Source organism: Podarcis liolepis (genome assembly GCF_965112155.1).
Source record: "Podarcis liolepis genome assembly, chromosome: 8".
NCBI classification, from domain to species: Eukaryota; Metazoa; Chordata; class Lepidosauria; order Squamata; family Lacertidae; genus Podarcis; species Podarcis liolepis.
The window spans coordinates 62,068,374-62,085,232 of record NC_139560.1 but is presented as its reverse complement, the minus strand read 5'-3'; the positions used below and the strand labels follow the sequence as shown (position 1 = coordinate 62,085,232).

The following is a 16,859-nucleotide window of genomic DNA, read 5'->3' as shown; positions in this document are numbered from 1 at the left end:
GTCCCCACAACATATTAGAGGGACTATGCACTATGGAATATGTGTATCAATTGGCTCCTTATACTGGGCCTCAGCCTTTTAGTGCCAGTAGTCTGATTACATCCATGTAAAAAGTCTAGAGGAATACATTAGCCAAATTTGCAGGTAATTGTCTTATTTATTCACAAGCCCCAAATAAGGTGGTGGAATTCTCAGTTAACAGAACTGAATGGGCTTAGCTGTTTCTGGCTGCAGATTTGTTTGCTTTTAGGAGATGGAGAGGAGGGCGGGGATACTGATTTTGAATTATCCTTTGTGGGTTTGTTGTTGTTTTTTTAACTTCCCTGCTAGTAAAGAACTAGCATAGAAAGGATAAGTCTCAATCTCCAAGGTAGTAGATTTTCTTTCTTTCTTAGGGGAGCATTCAAAAATTGCATTGTCCACCTCAAGTCTTGAGTTGTATGGTCTACTCTTCCACTTCATGTAGACCAAGCACTATTCATCTGCAATGATTTCTGTAGGATTTACTGTGCACTGAATTTTAATTGGAGAACTGGCACAATCCCCAGAATGCTGGAGAAGAATAGAGTATGTAAGAGGATACATGTCACACCACATTTTTGTTTGGGTGGCACAGTTCCTATCTGTGAAAAATGCATTCTAATTCATTCAAATTTATATTGTCATAACGATGGGGTATGAACATCAAAATTATTACATGGTTGTAATAAAAGATGCTCATTATTTTGCTGACCTTTTTGAAATTCAATAAATAAAATAAGGACATTAAAATTAGGTTTGCATTCTAAACCAACTTTCAACCAAGGTATGGCTTAGCACAATTTGTAAATGTTTAGGCCTCCAAGGTGGAGACTTTGACCACTCTGTTCTTCCTTAGTTGTCTTGCTATTGCACCGTGCTGAGATAAGCCATGCCTTGGTTTAGCGTGTCATCTGAATCCAGGCTTGTGGTTTAGGCCTCCCCAAGAACAAACCATGGGTACAGTGTGTAGTCAGTTTGGTGCGTGCTTTTGTCAGTATGATATATGATACCTTTGCTTCTGTTCTGGGGGATACCCCCCCCCCCGAAAGTATTTTTCTGATTTGTGTCAAATGGTTTATTGTGGAGTGGTGTATGTTATTTGAAAGAGGTAGAAGGGGTAAAAAAATTAATGTACTTGGTCTTTCTTGGCAGCCAATAGCAGAGTACTATGAATTGATGTGAATTCGGTTCTTAAAGATGTAGGAGAGGTGTACTCTCAATTGGCATAACTTCTTAGTGCACTCAGCAATTTTTACCTTTTTACAGTGCAAATTGAACTTTGTTTTATTGATAGAAGTAATAGGGCAACAGTCATGCTTTGTAATTTGACAATTGATTTATGGGCCCTTCAATTACGAGGTTCAGCACAAATAAGGCAGCAATAATAGCAGGTAACTGGGAGGGAGGAGTGTGTGTGAAATGGAGGCAAGAAGAGAGGGTACAGCACAATAGATCAGGCAGTGAAAGAGGAGACACCCAACAGATGATGGATACTCCTATGCTCAAGAACAGCAATACATTGTTTACATTAATGTTTGTCACTTTCAACATTTTTCTCTGATTCCCAGGTTGCAGACAAAAAGGTGAAGGGCCATAAAATAATACTTTCCATATATTTTAAAACTTCCACTGGGCCAATTGGATTTCTGCTGTATTGGTCATTAGGCTTTATTATTATTATTATTATTATTATTATTATTATTATTATTTTATTTTATTTATTTTTAGCTTTAGAAATTGTAAATGTCAAATGATACTGTACTCCACTTGATGCAGTAGACAGTTGTGCTACAGAATTATGAGACTGCTGTTTAACTCTCCATATCTTTTTTAATGGTTTGGGGACTTCCTGTGAGATTTGGCGGGAAATACCTGTGCATGTATCCTGTTGTATCCCAAGGTGTCAGGTGCAAGCAGCTGTTCCTCCTTGGCTACAGTGTCACTATGATACCTGTACAGTGGTACCTTGGGTTACATAAGCTTCAGGTAACACATTCCGCTAACACATTCCGCTAACCCAGAAATAGTGCTTCAGGTTAAGAACTTTGCTTCAGGATAAGAAATTGGGCTCCAGCGGCACGGCAGCAGCAGGAAGCCCCATTAGCTAAAGTGGTGCTTCAGGTTAAGAACAGTTTCAGGTTAAGAACGGACCTGCGGAACGAATTAAGTACTTAAACCGAGGTACCACTGTAGTTTAAAACAAGTGGACAAACCATAGAAGCAGTGCATTCTGAAAAGTATCCCACTAGGCACTTTCATGTCTCTGCAAGGAGACCTCTACCTTAAAGGAAAAAAATACTAGCTTCCTTCTCAAGTTTGCTGTGTTAGATTATTGGAGGGCTTGCAGTGGTCACAATTTGACAAGATGAGGATCTTGATCATAGTTAGAGCTTTCCCACTGTAAGCTATGGAATGGCTTTTTGTTCTTTGTTCGCAGCCAACAATCTGATTCTGCCTCACATGCAATTCTCTGAATTGCTGCCAGTATTTTTATTGAGCAAATTATAGTTTAAAGTATCCTGGAAGCTTTTAGACCTCCTGCAATACTTCATCATCAGAGTGGATGAAAATGTTAATAATTTTGCTTTTAATTAAAATCCACTGATACATAAAACTCTTGAGTATCTTCTTTCTCGAGTTCTAACCCAGTAGCAAAATTTTGGGTTGACAGGAACAGACTGCAGTTAAAACCATAATAGAAATTAAAACAACCGTATCAACTTGTCTCCAACACACACGGATTTCTGTTGTTTGATTTTCACTGCCAAAGGCAGTATAGTGTAATAGCTTTAATTCTAAACTTGGTAGGTTGCACAGAATTTGAATGTGGGTTTGCCAGAGACAATTGGCAGAAGGGGCCAAATATAGCTTGTGAAGAGCATTTATGTGAAGCTCTTTTAACAACGCTTCTACCAATTCCATTTATTTTCCATGAGGCTTCTCAGCACTATATGAATTGGGGGTTTATGGCAACTGGGCTGGGTGGATTGTGGTGGTGTTCTTTGTTTGTTTTTGGATTTGCCACCATTTGGGTATTGGTGAATACCACTTAGTTTCACCTTTTATGTTCCAAATCACTCTTGCATCTTTCATCTCCTAATCCAAAGAATGCCCTTTACGCCCAAAATACAGGGCTACTATGTTTGGAATGCTGGCTTCTGAACTATGCTGTCAGACCAGGTGAACCATTCAGTGTGACATACTTCAGCTTAGGGATATCAGTTTTCACAGTGCTGGCCCAAGTTTTCATTATGTGCTCCTCTAAATTAGGTGATTAACGCCCCAATCCTATGTACATTTTTGAGGGGGAATGTCCTGTTTGGTAGAACTTGACATTCTTCAATGTAAGTATGTTAAGGATCGCGGCTTAAAGGCGCTTATCAGGGAAACTGATTTCCTAATGTTTAGGGCAGAGCTGTCAAACATAAGGCCCAGGAGACTTAGCAGGCCCTTTTAGTGTCCCTATTGTGGTCCACAAGACCTTTATAGATTTATTGCAGGGTTAGGAGGCTAGGGGAAATGGTCTGACCTTCAAAGAGTTGCTGCTACATCATACCTCAACATTGCTGCCGCCCCCTAAAATTGTCAGTGCAGGAGTGTGGAATCAGCCATTTTCTTGCATTTTGGCCAGGAAAGAAGGATGTGGCCAATGGAGGAGGAGAACTGAATAATGGAAACATATGGCTGGCAGGATATGAAGGTAGCTGTATTTTGCATGTAAATGCACATGGGAAGGCAATCAGTGACATTATGAGAAGGGGGTTCAAGTTATAAGAGTTGCCAGTTGGTGCACAGGCCTGGAGGAGCAGCTACTGGCATCTAGAGGTAGCAGCAGTAAATTAACAAAAGGACTTCGGCCGTTAAACAAAACCCTCTGACCAGGTTTTTTTTTAAAAAAAATGTATAAAGATGGACTCTAAATCAACAGAATATGATCCTTATTTGTTCTTTACAAGATAATCTTGTGCAGATACACTCTTGAGGAGCAGCAGAGAACTGGCAGTACAGTGGTACCTCTGCAAACACCTCGGGTTACAAACACCTTGGGTTACAGACTCTGCTAACCCGGAAGTAGTACCTTGGGTTAAGAACTTTGCCCCAGGATGAGAACAGAAATGGCGGCAGCAGGAAGCCCCATTAGCTAAAGTGGTACCTCAGGTTAAGAATGGTTTCAGGTTAAGAACGGACCTCCGGAACAAATAAAGTTTGTAACCAGAGGTACCACTGTAGATAATCCTATTTATTTGTAGCTTCAGCAATAGCCTATGATATGGATATGGGGTATGCTGCAATTCCCCACCAAGACAGTTATGTGGGGAGATCTGTATCTGCCAGGTGCTCAGACAGCGGTGGAGAAGACTAAGGGCTTGGGTTGTTTAATGCAGGCCTGCACAGAGCAGTCAGTAGGGAGTCATTCAAACATCTCTTTAAACTCCTTTTTATGAAAAAGAGTTTCTGCAGCTATCAAGCCCTTTATTTATTATCATTTCAAGGCAAACATCAAAGCCTATTAATCAACAGGGGCTTTTAGGTTTTTCCAGTCTGGGCTTCCCCAGCAGATGTCAGTATAAGTCTGTGATGCAATAAAGATAATAATATCAAAATAAATAATTTGGTCAGTAGGCTTTAAAAGTAAGTGTAATCTTAAGTGGTTAGGTATAGTCAATTATGTGTATGAAAGAAAAGACTCCTGTATTACCAAAACTGGTCTCTAGAATAGATATGGCTGTCAAAGTATCCATTCTGAGATTCCATAAGGCCTGCTTTGAAAGCTGAAAACAATGGATGAGAAGATCTTTCCATGACAGTAGATGTTGTTTATACTAGAGGATATGAAGACATACCAACCTATTTAAAATCATCTAAATTGGGCGTTACACCATGTCCAGTTCTATCTCCTCAAAGGATAGTGTCCAAATATGGTGCCATTGTTGCTGGTGCTAATGTGACTGCTGCTGCCTAATAAGTTTCTTTGACTTATTCTTCTGGAAGTTTGTCATCATTGCCCCTTATTTAAAAATGTATACTTCATACTAAACATAAATAAAATCCTTATCCTTATCCATAAGCTCATGATCTTGACCATGCTGATTGGGAATTGGAGCCCAGCAACTTATGGAGGGCACTATGTTGGGTCTAAATAATATAGATACAACTAATGAAGGAGCAGGGTGGGGGGAGAGAATATGCTTGTGATGTTCCTTGACTAGCCAGTTGTATTTGGCTGGGTATATCAGGACTAAATATAGTTTTGCCATTTACTACTTTTCCATTGCCTGATCCTCCTTTTGTCTTGTTCACGGCTCTTTTGCTGTTCAGTCAAGTGTTTTGCAGTGGACTTGTTTTTTACCAATACAGAATGAAATAGTTCTTGGTAGCTGTACACCTTTATTTTGATATTCTGTAGGTGATTTTATGTTTTAATGGCTATATAAAATGAGGGTAACAGTGTTTTAAAAGTTTTGATTCCACTTCCATGGGGTTTTTTAATTAAAAAAAATAGCATGCCACAATTTATTGAGGTTTGCAAAGAGCCTTAATACAGAATAAAGCTTTGCTAGCTCTATCAAAATAGTTGAAAAATATAAGAGACGCGAGTACTGTACTACACCATTTGTTTTATCCATTTGTATACGTACCATATCTTGAACACAAGTGTGTTTGTCAATCTTTGCTAATGCTTAACAGAAGCCGTTAATGTTTTGCTGATAATTTTAAGCAGAATGCTTTTAGCTCTGCTGTAAGGGTTGCTTTGGCAGTGGGAAGGGAAGAAAAGGCTTCAAAGTCTTCGAACACCATTATTAGCAGCTTATTATAGACATCAGTGGAAACACCTGCAGCAAGAAGAGAGCTTCACAATTTACTGCTGCCCAACAGTGCTGCATTTAAAGGATTATTCTTATTTTCAGAATTGTCATGGCAGATACAAGTAGCAATATACGTAAAGGTCATTTCATCATTTCAGATGATTTAGAATTAGGTTTGTAAGCAATAAGTAGCCATTTCTCAATTGTGCAGGATCCATGTGTCTTTCCCCCCAGCTGTTGTAATTTAACTTCCCTCCTAGCTAATTCAAATTGAAATATTTTATCATTCCTTCTTGTTTTCTCCAAGCAACCATGTAGACTGTTGCTGTACTTAATGTTTTGATTGTCAGTTGAATGCAGTCACATGTTACACTGTGGAGGACAAGCAATTCAAATGAAAGTTCTTGTTCTGGGTTGTAATTTGCAACACCTGTAGAAAATCACCTTTAAGATAACGTACAACCCTTCCCTCATTTACATATCCATATTTTATGGTCTCTTAAAAGTCACTAGAATAGATTTGTGAGTGGTTCCTGTATAGAATGAGCTTGAGCACCTGGGAACTATAAAAACTTACAGTTTGAATTAAGGTGTTTGGGGTTTCTTTCTTTCTTGGTAAAGTGAGGTTTTAATTTTAAAAGCTGTAGGGGAGAAAAGTAAACATTGAAACCTGCGCTTAATTCTCTTCCTACTTGAAATCTATAAGTTCCTGGCCTTCGGGTGTGAAAGCATTTCTGCTGTGTGATCAAAGTTCTCAGTCTTTCCTTAGTAACTTTTCTGTTAACAGCAATAGATTGTAAGTTCTTTACATTTCAGATAGTTCAGCAAAAAAAAAGATAGAAAGATAGAAAACATTGGGATATGAAGCTGGGTTGTTTAACCAACCAGACTTTGTTGTAAACCACGATCTCTCATTCATACATTATGATAGGCTATGGCTTGTGGAAAGTGAAGCTGACCACCATAGAAGCCTTTTTTCCAGCCACCCAGGAGGAGGAAGACCAAGAAAAGGGGCTTTTCTTGGGCTTGTTCCAGCTCATGCATATAAGGGAGTTAAAACACGATGTGCAGAAATTATATTCACAAATGCATGAGTGCAAAACTGTTAGGGATATGCACAGACCACAGAGTTTGGACCCCTGCTCAGTACTTTGGGAAGCAGCCCATCTCAGTCCAAGGCATTGTGGGGTTGTTTGAGCCAGCCTGGCCTCAGAGTCTGTCCCTGCCGAAACAAGGCTTTGCCCGCTCCTCTCTGCCCCCCTCCAATTTGTTACTAGGAAATAATAATTTGAAAAAGATGACTGTTTTCCTTTTGGCAGACATGAATGAAATTTGCAGTCAAAGTAGCTTCTCTAAGGTTGGCAAAGCCTGTCAGATTACAATTAGGTTCAGGGGTTTTGTGCTGGGCACTTTTAATTATTATTTTTAAGGGGTCTAATAGTAGATGAGCTCCTACTGAATGGGGTGCTATGTGTGTAAGAGCACTAACATGCAGTTAAGTTGGGAAATGAAAAAGACTACATCCCTCTTGTTATAATTTTTAAACATTACTAGGCTCTAAATGTGTGCATTTAATTTTGCCCTCTCATAGGTGAAAAGCAGCGGCTGGGTTATGATCGGTCCGGATTTGATGCAGAGGATTCAGAAGGGCCAGATGACGATGACAATGATAATGAAGATGATGACGAAGACAGCCAAGCTGAATCAGTTTTATCTGCCACTCCCTCCGTTTCAGCCAGCCCACAACATCATCCATCTAGAAATGTTTCTCAGGAGATCTCAAGCGCTGATGAAGAAATCAGAATTGCAGACTGCTTTGCTGGGGTTCACACAGACTCTATGGATGGCCTGCCCAAAGCACTTCTCACAAAGATGACGGTACTTAGTACAGTGCAGTCGAACTGCAGGAGCTCAGGGCCACTGGTTACAGCTGTCCCTGGAGAAGCAAACGAAGGAAATGTGCAAGACAGAGCAACAAGCACAGATCCTGCTGTCTCCTCTGAGACTGTTCCCAAGTCTCCATGCCATCAGATGTACGTGGACTACCCAGAAGAAGCATTGGGAAGTTCTGCTGTTGCTCCTACTGTTACGACAGTAACTTCCAAGGTGAGCAGATAATTCAGTTCACTTGTGTTAGGTGTAATCTGTGCACCAATTGCACAAAGTATAGAATTAACTTGAACCCTGCAAAAGACCCAAGCAAATGCCCATATGGGATGCTCACAAGCAGGACATGAGCACAACAGGGCTCTCCTTACAGCTGATCCTCAGAAACTGGTATTCGGAGACATACCACCTCCAACAGAGGAGGCAGAACATAGCCATCATGGCTAGTAGCCATTGGTAGAGTAACACACATGCTTCATGTAGAGCAGATTAACACACACACTTCCAAGTTCATTGCTGGGAGGCAAATAATGCTACCCGTGTTCTTGTCTGTTAAGTACATTGACCTAGAAGGATTTCAGTGAAAATGGGCTGCACGATTCAATTTCTTCTGTGCATTAGCCATGGACCGTTGGCACAGTGAATTTAACGGGATTTAGTCTCCCAATAAATACACTGCTGTGACTGCATGTAACTCTTTGTTGTAGAACTATATAGCCATGTGTATTTTACATAAATATCTATATATATGTATAAATACTCAGAAACTACTATTCAGCCAGGCTTGACCCATGCTTGGAAACAGAGCTCCCCCATGTACTTTTAAAGCTGCTCTATATCCGCATGACCTATGTGACTCTTTGGAAATCAAATGCACTGAAAGAGCACATTCTGGTTGACTTGTAAATTTTTTAACAATAGTAGAATATTAGCAAACTTACCTCTTTTAGAGAAGAGGTTTTTGAGCTGTGTTGGGATGGAGGAAGGGAGAGAATGGTTTGGGCCTTCTTGTATTTAACTTGAAACAAAGGTGGCTCTACTTTAGCCAATAGAGGAAGCAATCTGGGCTGCCAAGGGCAAAGAATGCTCTAAATGTTCAAAGCAGAAGAGCCACAAATGGAACTAAAACACAGGACTCCCAGCAGAATCTGTCAAAAATAATCAACCCGCAGCACTTAGGGAGGAATGTTTTTTAGCGGATGCCCAACTCTCCTGTGGTTGGCTGCTTTCACAGTTTAAGAAATAAGGCTAGACAATGTTGAACTGGTTGTATCTTCTTACTGATGGTTTTTAAAATATTATTCTTTTTGTTACACTAGAGCACAACTTCTACAAGACTTCCTTCTCCACCCGTTGACCGGAGTACACAAACCTCCATGGTTGTTCCTTCAATGGCCTCGCCTTTCCCAGAAATGCAACCGCAGAAGCCTGAGGAGCATCAGCAACAGATCATGAAATCAGCACCTCCTCAGACTCACCTGTTTAGCCACCTCCCTTTGCACTCGCAGCAACAAACCAAGACCCCTTACGGGATGATTCCAGTGGGGGGAATCCATGTGGTACCTGCTGGCTTGGCCACATACTCGACTTTCCTCCCCATTCAGGCTGGGCCGGTACAGCTCACTATTCCCGCCGTTAGCGTGATCCACAGAACTACAAGTGCACTTGGCGACCCAGCATGTGCAATGTCCGGCACTGCAAATCATCTCAGCGTTGCTGAAGTGAACAGCGTTGTTCCTTGCATCCCAATAGGCCAGATCAATGTACCGGGAATCCAGAGCCTGAGCGCACCAACCCTGCAGCCTCTTCCGTCGTTGAGCATGGAGACGGTGAACATCTTAGGCCTGACGAACACCAACATCACTCCGCAAATACACCCTTCGGGATTAACGTTGAATGCCGTAGGCCTACAAGTGTTGACTGCAAACCCTTCCCCTCAGAGCAACTCAAGCCCTCAGACGCACATTCCAGGTCTGCAAATATTAAACATAGCACTGCCGACTTTAATCCCTTCGGTCAGCCCTGTGACTGCCGATGGGAAGGGCATTCCAGAAACACCAGCTTCTAGTAGCAAGGCCTCCGAAACTCCTCCACATCAGGGTCCTGCGAGTGTCGCTGGCGATGCTGCTGCTGCTGCTCCAGTCACCAGGGCTACATCATCTCAGGTGGGACCCACCGACCAGCAGTACAGCATTGAAAGTCGTTTGGAGGCTGATCCTTCAAGCGGGTACCAACGGCACGATAGCCCGGGTAAACTGGACACTGAAAAGCCTGACTCACAGAGTCATACGAAACCAAAGTGCAATATCAATTCTGTTCAGGTCGAACAGGCTTCTGCTTCAGAGCCTCCTATGAAGGTGAATTCTGACGTTTTACCCAATTGCCCCAGACATCGGACTGTCTCTCTAGATAGACAAGCGCATAGGCGGAAAGGGTTGCCCGAGAGGCAAAATACTGTGGAGTTTAGTGACGGCAGCAGCGACGATGAGGACAGACTTATAATAGAAACCTAGGGTTTTTTGGTTTTACGTTGGGTTGTGTGTGTGTGTGCGTGTGTGTTTGTTTTTCGTTTTTTTTTAAAGTAACACTTACAGGTTTTCTTGCAAACCTCCCTTTTACTTAAAGCACATTTTTTTTCTGACACAAACTCATTACTAATCTTTGTGCAATCATGAATTTTTGACCAATAATTGTTGTTTCTTGTCAGCTCCGGCCATTTTTGTACATGTTGTATAGACAATTGTGCCTTTTTTTGGAGTTTTATGTTTAGAATACTGTACAGATTGTCAAAATTATATATATATTATATGTATATTAAAACCAAGTAGTTACTTGTGTTTCGTAAGTAAAACAAAATAAATAAAAAAATCTTACGTCGGATGAAATAAATGATTAAATTATATGTTGCACTGTTAAATGTAAATTTTTATGGCTGTGGGGCGAAGTTTGTGTGTACAGATTTGAGTATGTACAACTCCATATTTATTGTATCCATATTAGTCTTGGGGAAAGGGTCTGTCCATCTTTCTTGTGTATGACTTTAGCTTTACACTTAAAAACAAACTCCCGTATCTGTGTTATTGAATTATTTCAGTAAAATTTTTGTTTACTGACTTTATCACTGCTCAAGTTGTGCCTTCTTCATGCAAGTGAGCCAGCAAGAAATAATTAACTTCCCACTTAGGGCCCCCCCCAACCATTAGGTTCTTTAAAAGCTTTAGAAAATGGATGAACTGTCTATTAGCAGTAGTTTCAGTAGCGGCATTTTTCCTTCTTTCCACCATTTTTTTTTTTTAAAAGAAACATTCACAAGGAACAAATGTTCCTTTTCTTGTAAGGGACATGTTTCCTAATTTTCATATTCAAGGTACCTGTTCTTTAAGTAAAATTAAAGCTATTTTTAATTGAAGCTTGCCTGTCACAAGAAAGCAAATTTACATTTGTGACTATGAAAAAAACTTTGTGTTATTTTTCTTATGTTTGCTGTCAAACAGAAGCATAAAGCCATGTTTTATTAAATTAAAATATGGTTAAGAAAGAAAAGAATAGCTTTTGTGTCTCACTTTTTTCATTCACAAGAGTAAATGAAAACCATGTTGCTTCAGCCCTTTTTTTCCAGTTGCTAATCTTCTCAAGCTCCCCCTGTAGTTTCCAAAGAGCCTTTCACAGGTGAATATTTTAGACAATAAGAATGTATTTCCTTTTTGAAAGCACTTTTTATTTCATTCTCAGCGATGCAAGTCAGCAGGAAGCATGTACTCCCACCAACTTTTTATCCCAGAAGGAGCAGACAGTGAATAGTCATCATATAGATTTGTAAACTGCAGTTGGGGACAGCGGAGGGGGGGGGAGAGACTTTCTGTATCATATATTACATAACCTTTGTGAATTGCTAAAGATGATAAGCGAAATCTGCCACTAATGCCTAATCTTTGATTATCCTAGAAATTGCAGTTACAGCCTCTTGCCTTTGTGAAATAAAGTTGGAAATTTCATGAAGAGCAACAGCAGCAACACTTTTCACCAAAAATGCATCACAGTTGAGGCCATAAGATGCAGGCTAATTACACACATGCAAGAAAGTGATGCCTGGCTGCAATTGAGGTCTGAAAATGCAGGTCTAAGACCGATCGAAGGGTACCCCCAATGTGTGACCATTCATTTTTAGGAGGAGTGAACCCCTTCCAGCACTTGTTGAATATTCAAACAGAAGAATTTCTCTCTTGCATGGATTTAGTTTCATGCATGCAGCCTTTGGTCCCTTGCTTAATTCTATTCCCATAGCTCCAGCAGTCATGCATTACTTGCAGTGCTTAAAATATGTAGGAAACCCCCATCTTCAAAGTAATGGAGGAGGAAGAAAGATGGCAGAGAAATGTGACTGTGCTTGCATTTTAATGAGAAGCCACTTCTCAAACCAATCCTTTGAAATCCACACTTCTCCCAATTTTGTGATGTAGTTCTCCAGCCAAACAATGTGCAGAAAAATACAGAGACTAGGGGCAGTAAAATGCATATATTTCTGTAAATAACAATGCATTACAATCATGAAAAATCACTTTTTAATGGATATATTACTATATTAGTAAAAACTGCATATAAAAACCTGTTTACTGGGAGAAATTTGCACTAAAATGCTGACTACTTTTCATGATGGTTTCTTTCAAAAATCATGAATTGCTTTGGAAATGTGGAGCAACAAATTTTAGGTTGGAGAAATAAGGAACTCAGAGTATTCAAATAGATTCAACCACCCCTACCTGTGTGAATCATCTAACGTCAAAAATCCAGTGGAACTGCCTTTTATCTGGATGCTCTGGACTCTTACCAGATGTTTAGATTTTAAAAAAGAACCACCACTAATTTCCCAGGATTACACTAATATGGGTCTGTCTGGGGGCAGACAGCAAGGTTTGGCCAGCAAGTTGTGAATAACTCTGGTGCATCTGAGTGTAGAAATATTCACACAGAGATTCCCTCTGAAGCGAAAAAGGGAAAAGATGCTGCATTCCTAAAGTTCACTCAGGGAAGGAAAAGCCTATCTCGAGATGAGTTCATTAGCCAGGCATGCTTAGCTTGATTTTGTAATACAACGTTTGTTTTGGTCAAGAAGGTCAAATGTTAAGGCTTGTTTGATTCACCGCTGCTGCAAAGAGGTAAGTAACATTAGTTTGTATGAAGTCACTTGTATCTCAAGAAGCTGCTGCTTTTGTCATAATGACTTAACGTTTTTATTATTAATTTTACTTGCATGTTGCTTCTTTTTACAAAACGTAAACTCAAAGCGACTTACAATATAATACAAATATTAAAACCAGTATCAAGCTAAAAGCGAAAGCTAAAAACATTTTTTTTAATAAATAAAAGCAATCTAGCATATCCCATCCACTAAAAGAGGCCACAATATCTAAACTCTCCAAGTTAAAGGCCTAAATCCTGGCCGAAAAAAGATGTTTTTGCTTAGCATCTAACAGTAGCCAATGACTCCCTAAAGAGAGCATTCTAGAACCAGGGAGCTACCACTGAAAAGGCCTACTTTTGTGCTGCCACCCTCTGGACCTCCTTCAGGGCAGATGGAGAAACACCTCAAATAAAAAGGAAGATGGCAATTCTGGAGGGATTGCGTTGAGTAAACATCTTTACCTTTTAGCTGCTGTTCTCCTAGTTGTTACCTTGCTTTTGCTGTATTATTGCATATTATGTTTGTTGTTCTCTTGATTGGTAACTTTTTATTGTGCAGTTTCCTTTTCTTAGGCATTTTCTATGTAAAGGCAGGGCAGAAAGCGTGAGTGCATGGAGCCTAATCTGCAAGGGAGCATAATTTGGGAGGTGGAACAGGACATATCCTAGTAGTGCCAAAGTGAAGGCTAAATCCTTAGCTTATGATTTTCTTAACTGTTGGAAGCACAAGTAAATCCAGATGATTCTTAACTTTGAATGTGATATGAGTGTTTGATCCTAGAATATTGATGAACATAGGATCTGCCTAAATAGAGCAATAGGACCATCACCCCCTCCCACTGATGCACCCTGTGCCGCCCCCCCATATATGCTCCAGATCGGGGGAAACTGCACTGATAGAACCAGTGACTTAGTGCGAATACATTGAATACAACCCACAGACAGCAAAATGTGGTGGTATACGATTCAGGCCTTGTGCATCTAACTCCCTGCTGGGAGCCCCTTGTTCCTCACTTCTTCGTGCCTATATGTTAGGAATTTGTTGTCCATTCATATTTTGTCAACTCTTTTTTTTTGGTCAACTTATTTTACCAATAAGACATGACTGGCTTGAGAAACATGAGACCCGATCAATTCAGATGGTGTGAGATCAAAAATATACGTTTCTTTGGTGTTTCTTATATTCCCGACCCCATCTGCTGATCTCGAATATCATTAAAGAGGTTTGGATCCAGAGGCAGTCATTCTTAGAGCTGAGCCACTGAAATAACTGGTCATTCAAAAAAGCTCAGCACAAACCTCTTCCCCCGCAAACCTTTAAAGAAGCACCGCAGTAGCAGCTCTCATGTAAATGTACTATTTTTAATAAGATCCCCTGCAGCACTCAAGAAACTAGCAGCTGCTTGGGGAGCAGAGGTTCCTTCTAAATTCATTCACGGAGTTGCAGGCTTGAGTGTGAACATTTGGGAGAGAATTATTTTTAAAACTTTCAAAACACAAAGCTCCAGAAAGCATCCAAGCCAGAAAAAATAGTTTAAGTCTAAAGCTGGAGATACAGTCTGGAACACGTGTGCGTCTTTTCCCCCTCTCTCAAATTTGGAGAAACCAGTTAATATGGTGGCATTGTTACATTTCGTCTGTTTTTCGTGGCACAATTTAGTGGTAATAGTAGAAATCTACTAGGGATGGGGGAGAAATTTGCTTCAGGTCACCTTTAAAGGTGAACTTACTTAATTTGCTCTTTTCCAAAAAAAGACATGAACTGAAACGCAGCCATCCTTCACAATTCCACACTTCCCCAAATTTTTGCAGTGCAGTTCTCTAGTTATATTGAGGGGGAATTACTTTGTAAAACTCTGTCTATTTGGCAAAGTTGCATATAAAATGTGCATATTAGGAGATATCCACACTCAACTGTAGATGGATTTTCACTGACTTAAAAAACACATCACAAACCAATGTGGAAAACCACATTTAAGACTGGAAAAATGAGAAACAGAGAGAAAAACTGAATCCCCCCCACTCCACCGGCCTTCCCTAGCTTCTGCATCAGTCTGGTCCTTTGTGAAGGACCACCTCCTTCCCTATGGACCATTTCAGGTGTCAAGATGGGCAGATTACCTCCTGGTAATTCCTCCACTCTGGGCAGCATGGAGGAGAGTGCAGTCTCTCTTGCAGCTCCCAAAATGTGGAATTCTCTCCCCACAGAGATGCATCAAGCATCCTTGTTAAATAGTTTCTGTCATTTGCTAAGATGCAACTTTCTACCCTGGTCCTTAACAGCTAAATAATTCTGTGGGGCAACCTCTGTTGTTGTCTGATGCAGTCTTTCATTTGTTTTAAATTATTTTGTTGGATTTTATGAGATGATATGGTGATAATTTGCCCTGGTATCTGGGAGTTACCTGGGAAGAGGAACGGATTATTAAACCAGCTCTGTGAGGGGAATAGAGGTCTCCTAAGAACTCTCAGCAAGGGACGTGGGTGGCGCTGTGGGTTAAACCACAGAGCCTAGGGCTTGCAGATCAGAAGGTCGGCGGTTCAAATCCCCACGACGGGGTGAGCTCCCATTGCTCGGTCCCTGCTCCTGCCAACCTAGCAGTTCAAAAGCACGTCAAAGTGCAAGTAGATAAACAGGTACCGCTCCGGCGGGAAGGTAAACGGCGTTTCCGTGCGCTGCTCTGGTTTGGCAGAAGCGGCTTAGTCATGCTGGCCACATGACCCAGAAGCTGTACACCGACTCCCTCGGCCAATAAAGCGAGATGAGCGCCGCAACCCCAAAGTCGGTCACGACTGAACCTAATGGTCAGGGGTCCCCTTTACCTTTAAGAACTCTCAGCACCCTTACCAAGGTACTACAGCTCCCAGGATTCTTTGAGGCAAACCATGACTATTTGGAATGGTATGATACTGCCTTAAATGTATAGTGCAGATGGGGTCTGAAGTCATGTGCCTGAAGTTCAGCATGGAGAGTGCCTGTCTAATAGCAGCTGGGAAGGAGCACCACAAGTTTGGGGCTCAGTACTGAATACACGGTGAGCAGCCAGAGCCCTGTGACTGGTCAATTGGTGGTGGTGTGGCATCAAAGAGACCAAAGCCCTGCTTTTTTTATTTACATATTTATCTCTTTTAAAAATAAATAAATCATAAAGTAGCTGACAGCTAGGATAATAAAATATAATCAGTACAAACCAGATGGTAACAGGCAGCATACACCCAAAATAAACAAGTCAGCATCATTAGCAGACAATCATAAAAAGCCTTCTGGACGTTTTTTTAAAAAAATGTTTCAAAGTGTGTTCTAAAGAAGAAGAAAAAGGACAAAAGACTATGCTTGGAGGGGTGGGGGCAGACTGGGATCAGGACAGCAGACCCCAGACTGCCCTATATATGTTCAGTAGAAGGCTTTTTAAACAGTCCCCGCATGTGATCAGGGACTCTGCAAAACAGCAAACAAACAAACAAACAAACAGGGTCCTAATTGCATCCATCCAGTTTATACACCTGTAGGGTCTGCAATGTCTACGAACATCTTCAACAAGATTAGGGGTTTGGAAGGGCTGTTGCTGTAATCTGACACATGCACACTACACATCTATGTTCAATGTTCCTAGACTACTTGCCGGAGCAGGACTAGCACTGGAAATTAATCCCTTTAAAACCACATATGTACAGAACTTCAACCACATGCAGCTTTGCAAAGACAGCCTCGAACAGCCTTCTCTGCTTCCTTCCATCAGGCTCCCTATGGACCCCTGCCCATTACCAGTTAGTGTGAGCAAAAGAGCCACAATGAGGGCTTATAAACACCTAGGGCTATCCAAGAAGGAACTGTGAACTTCTTCAAAATGCACTGAAGTGAAAAAACAAACAAACAGACAGGGGGAAGGGGAGGATTATTTCAGGGGGATTAGAAGGTCAAAGGCCTCCAGGAGAAAAGCAAACCAGAATCCATGCAAAGCC

The 16,859-nt window shown here is 40.9% G+C and overlaps 1 protein-coding gene across 9 annotated transcripts in view; it reads left to right on the top strand.

Annotated features, from left to right (window-relative positions):
* The window catches only part of HIVEP1 (HIVEP zinc finger 1), an 88,052-nt gene extending 77,219 nt beyond the window's left edge, over positions 1-10,833 (top strand). For all 9 annotated transcript variants that reach the window (XM_083518922.1, XM_083518923.1, XM_083518921.1 and 6 more), the window contains 2 exons: positions 7,420-7,934; positions 9,035-10,833. In XM_083518922.1, coding sequence (XP_083375048.1) covers positions 7,420-7,934; positions 9,035-10,228 — 1,709 coding nt within the window. In that variant the 3' untranslated portion in view covers positions 10,229-10,833. The remainder of the gene's footprint in view (positions 1-7,419; positions 7,935-9,034) is intronic.
* Positions 10,834-16,859: the final 6,026 nt, after the last annotated feature.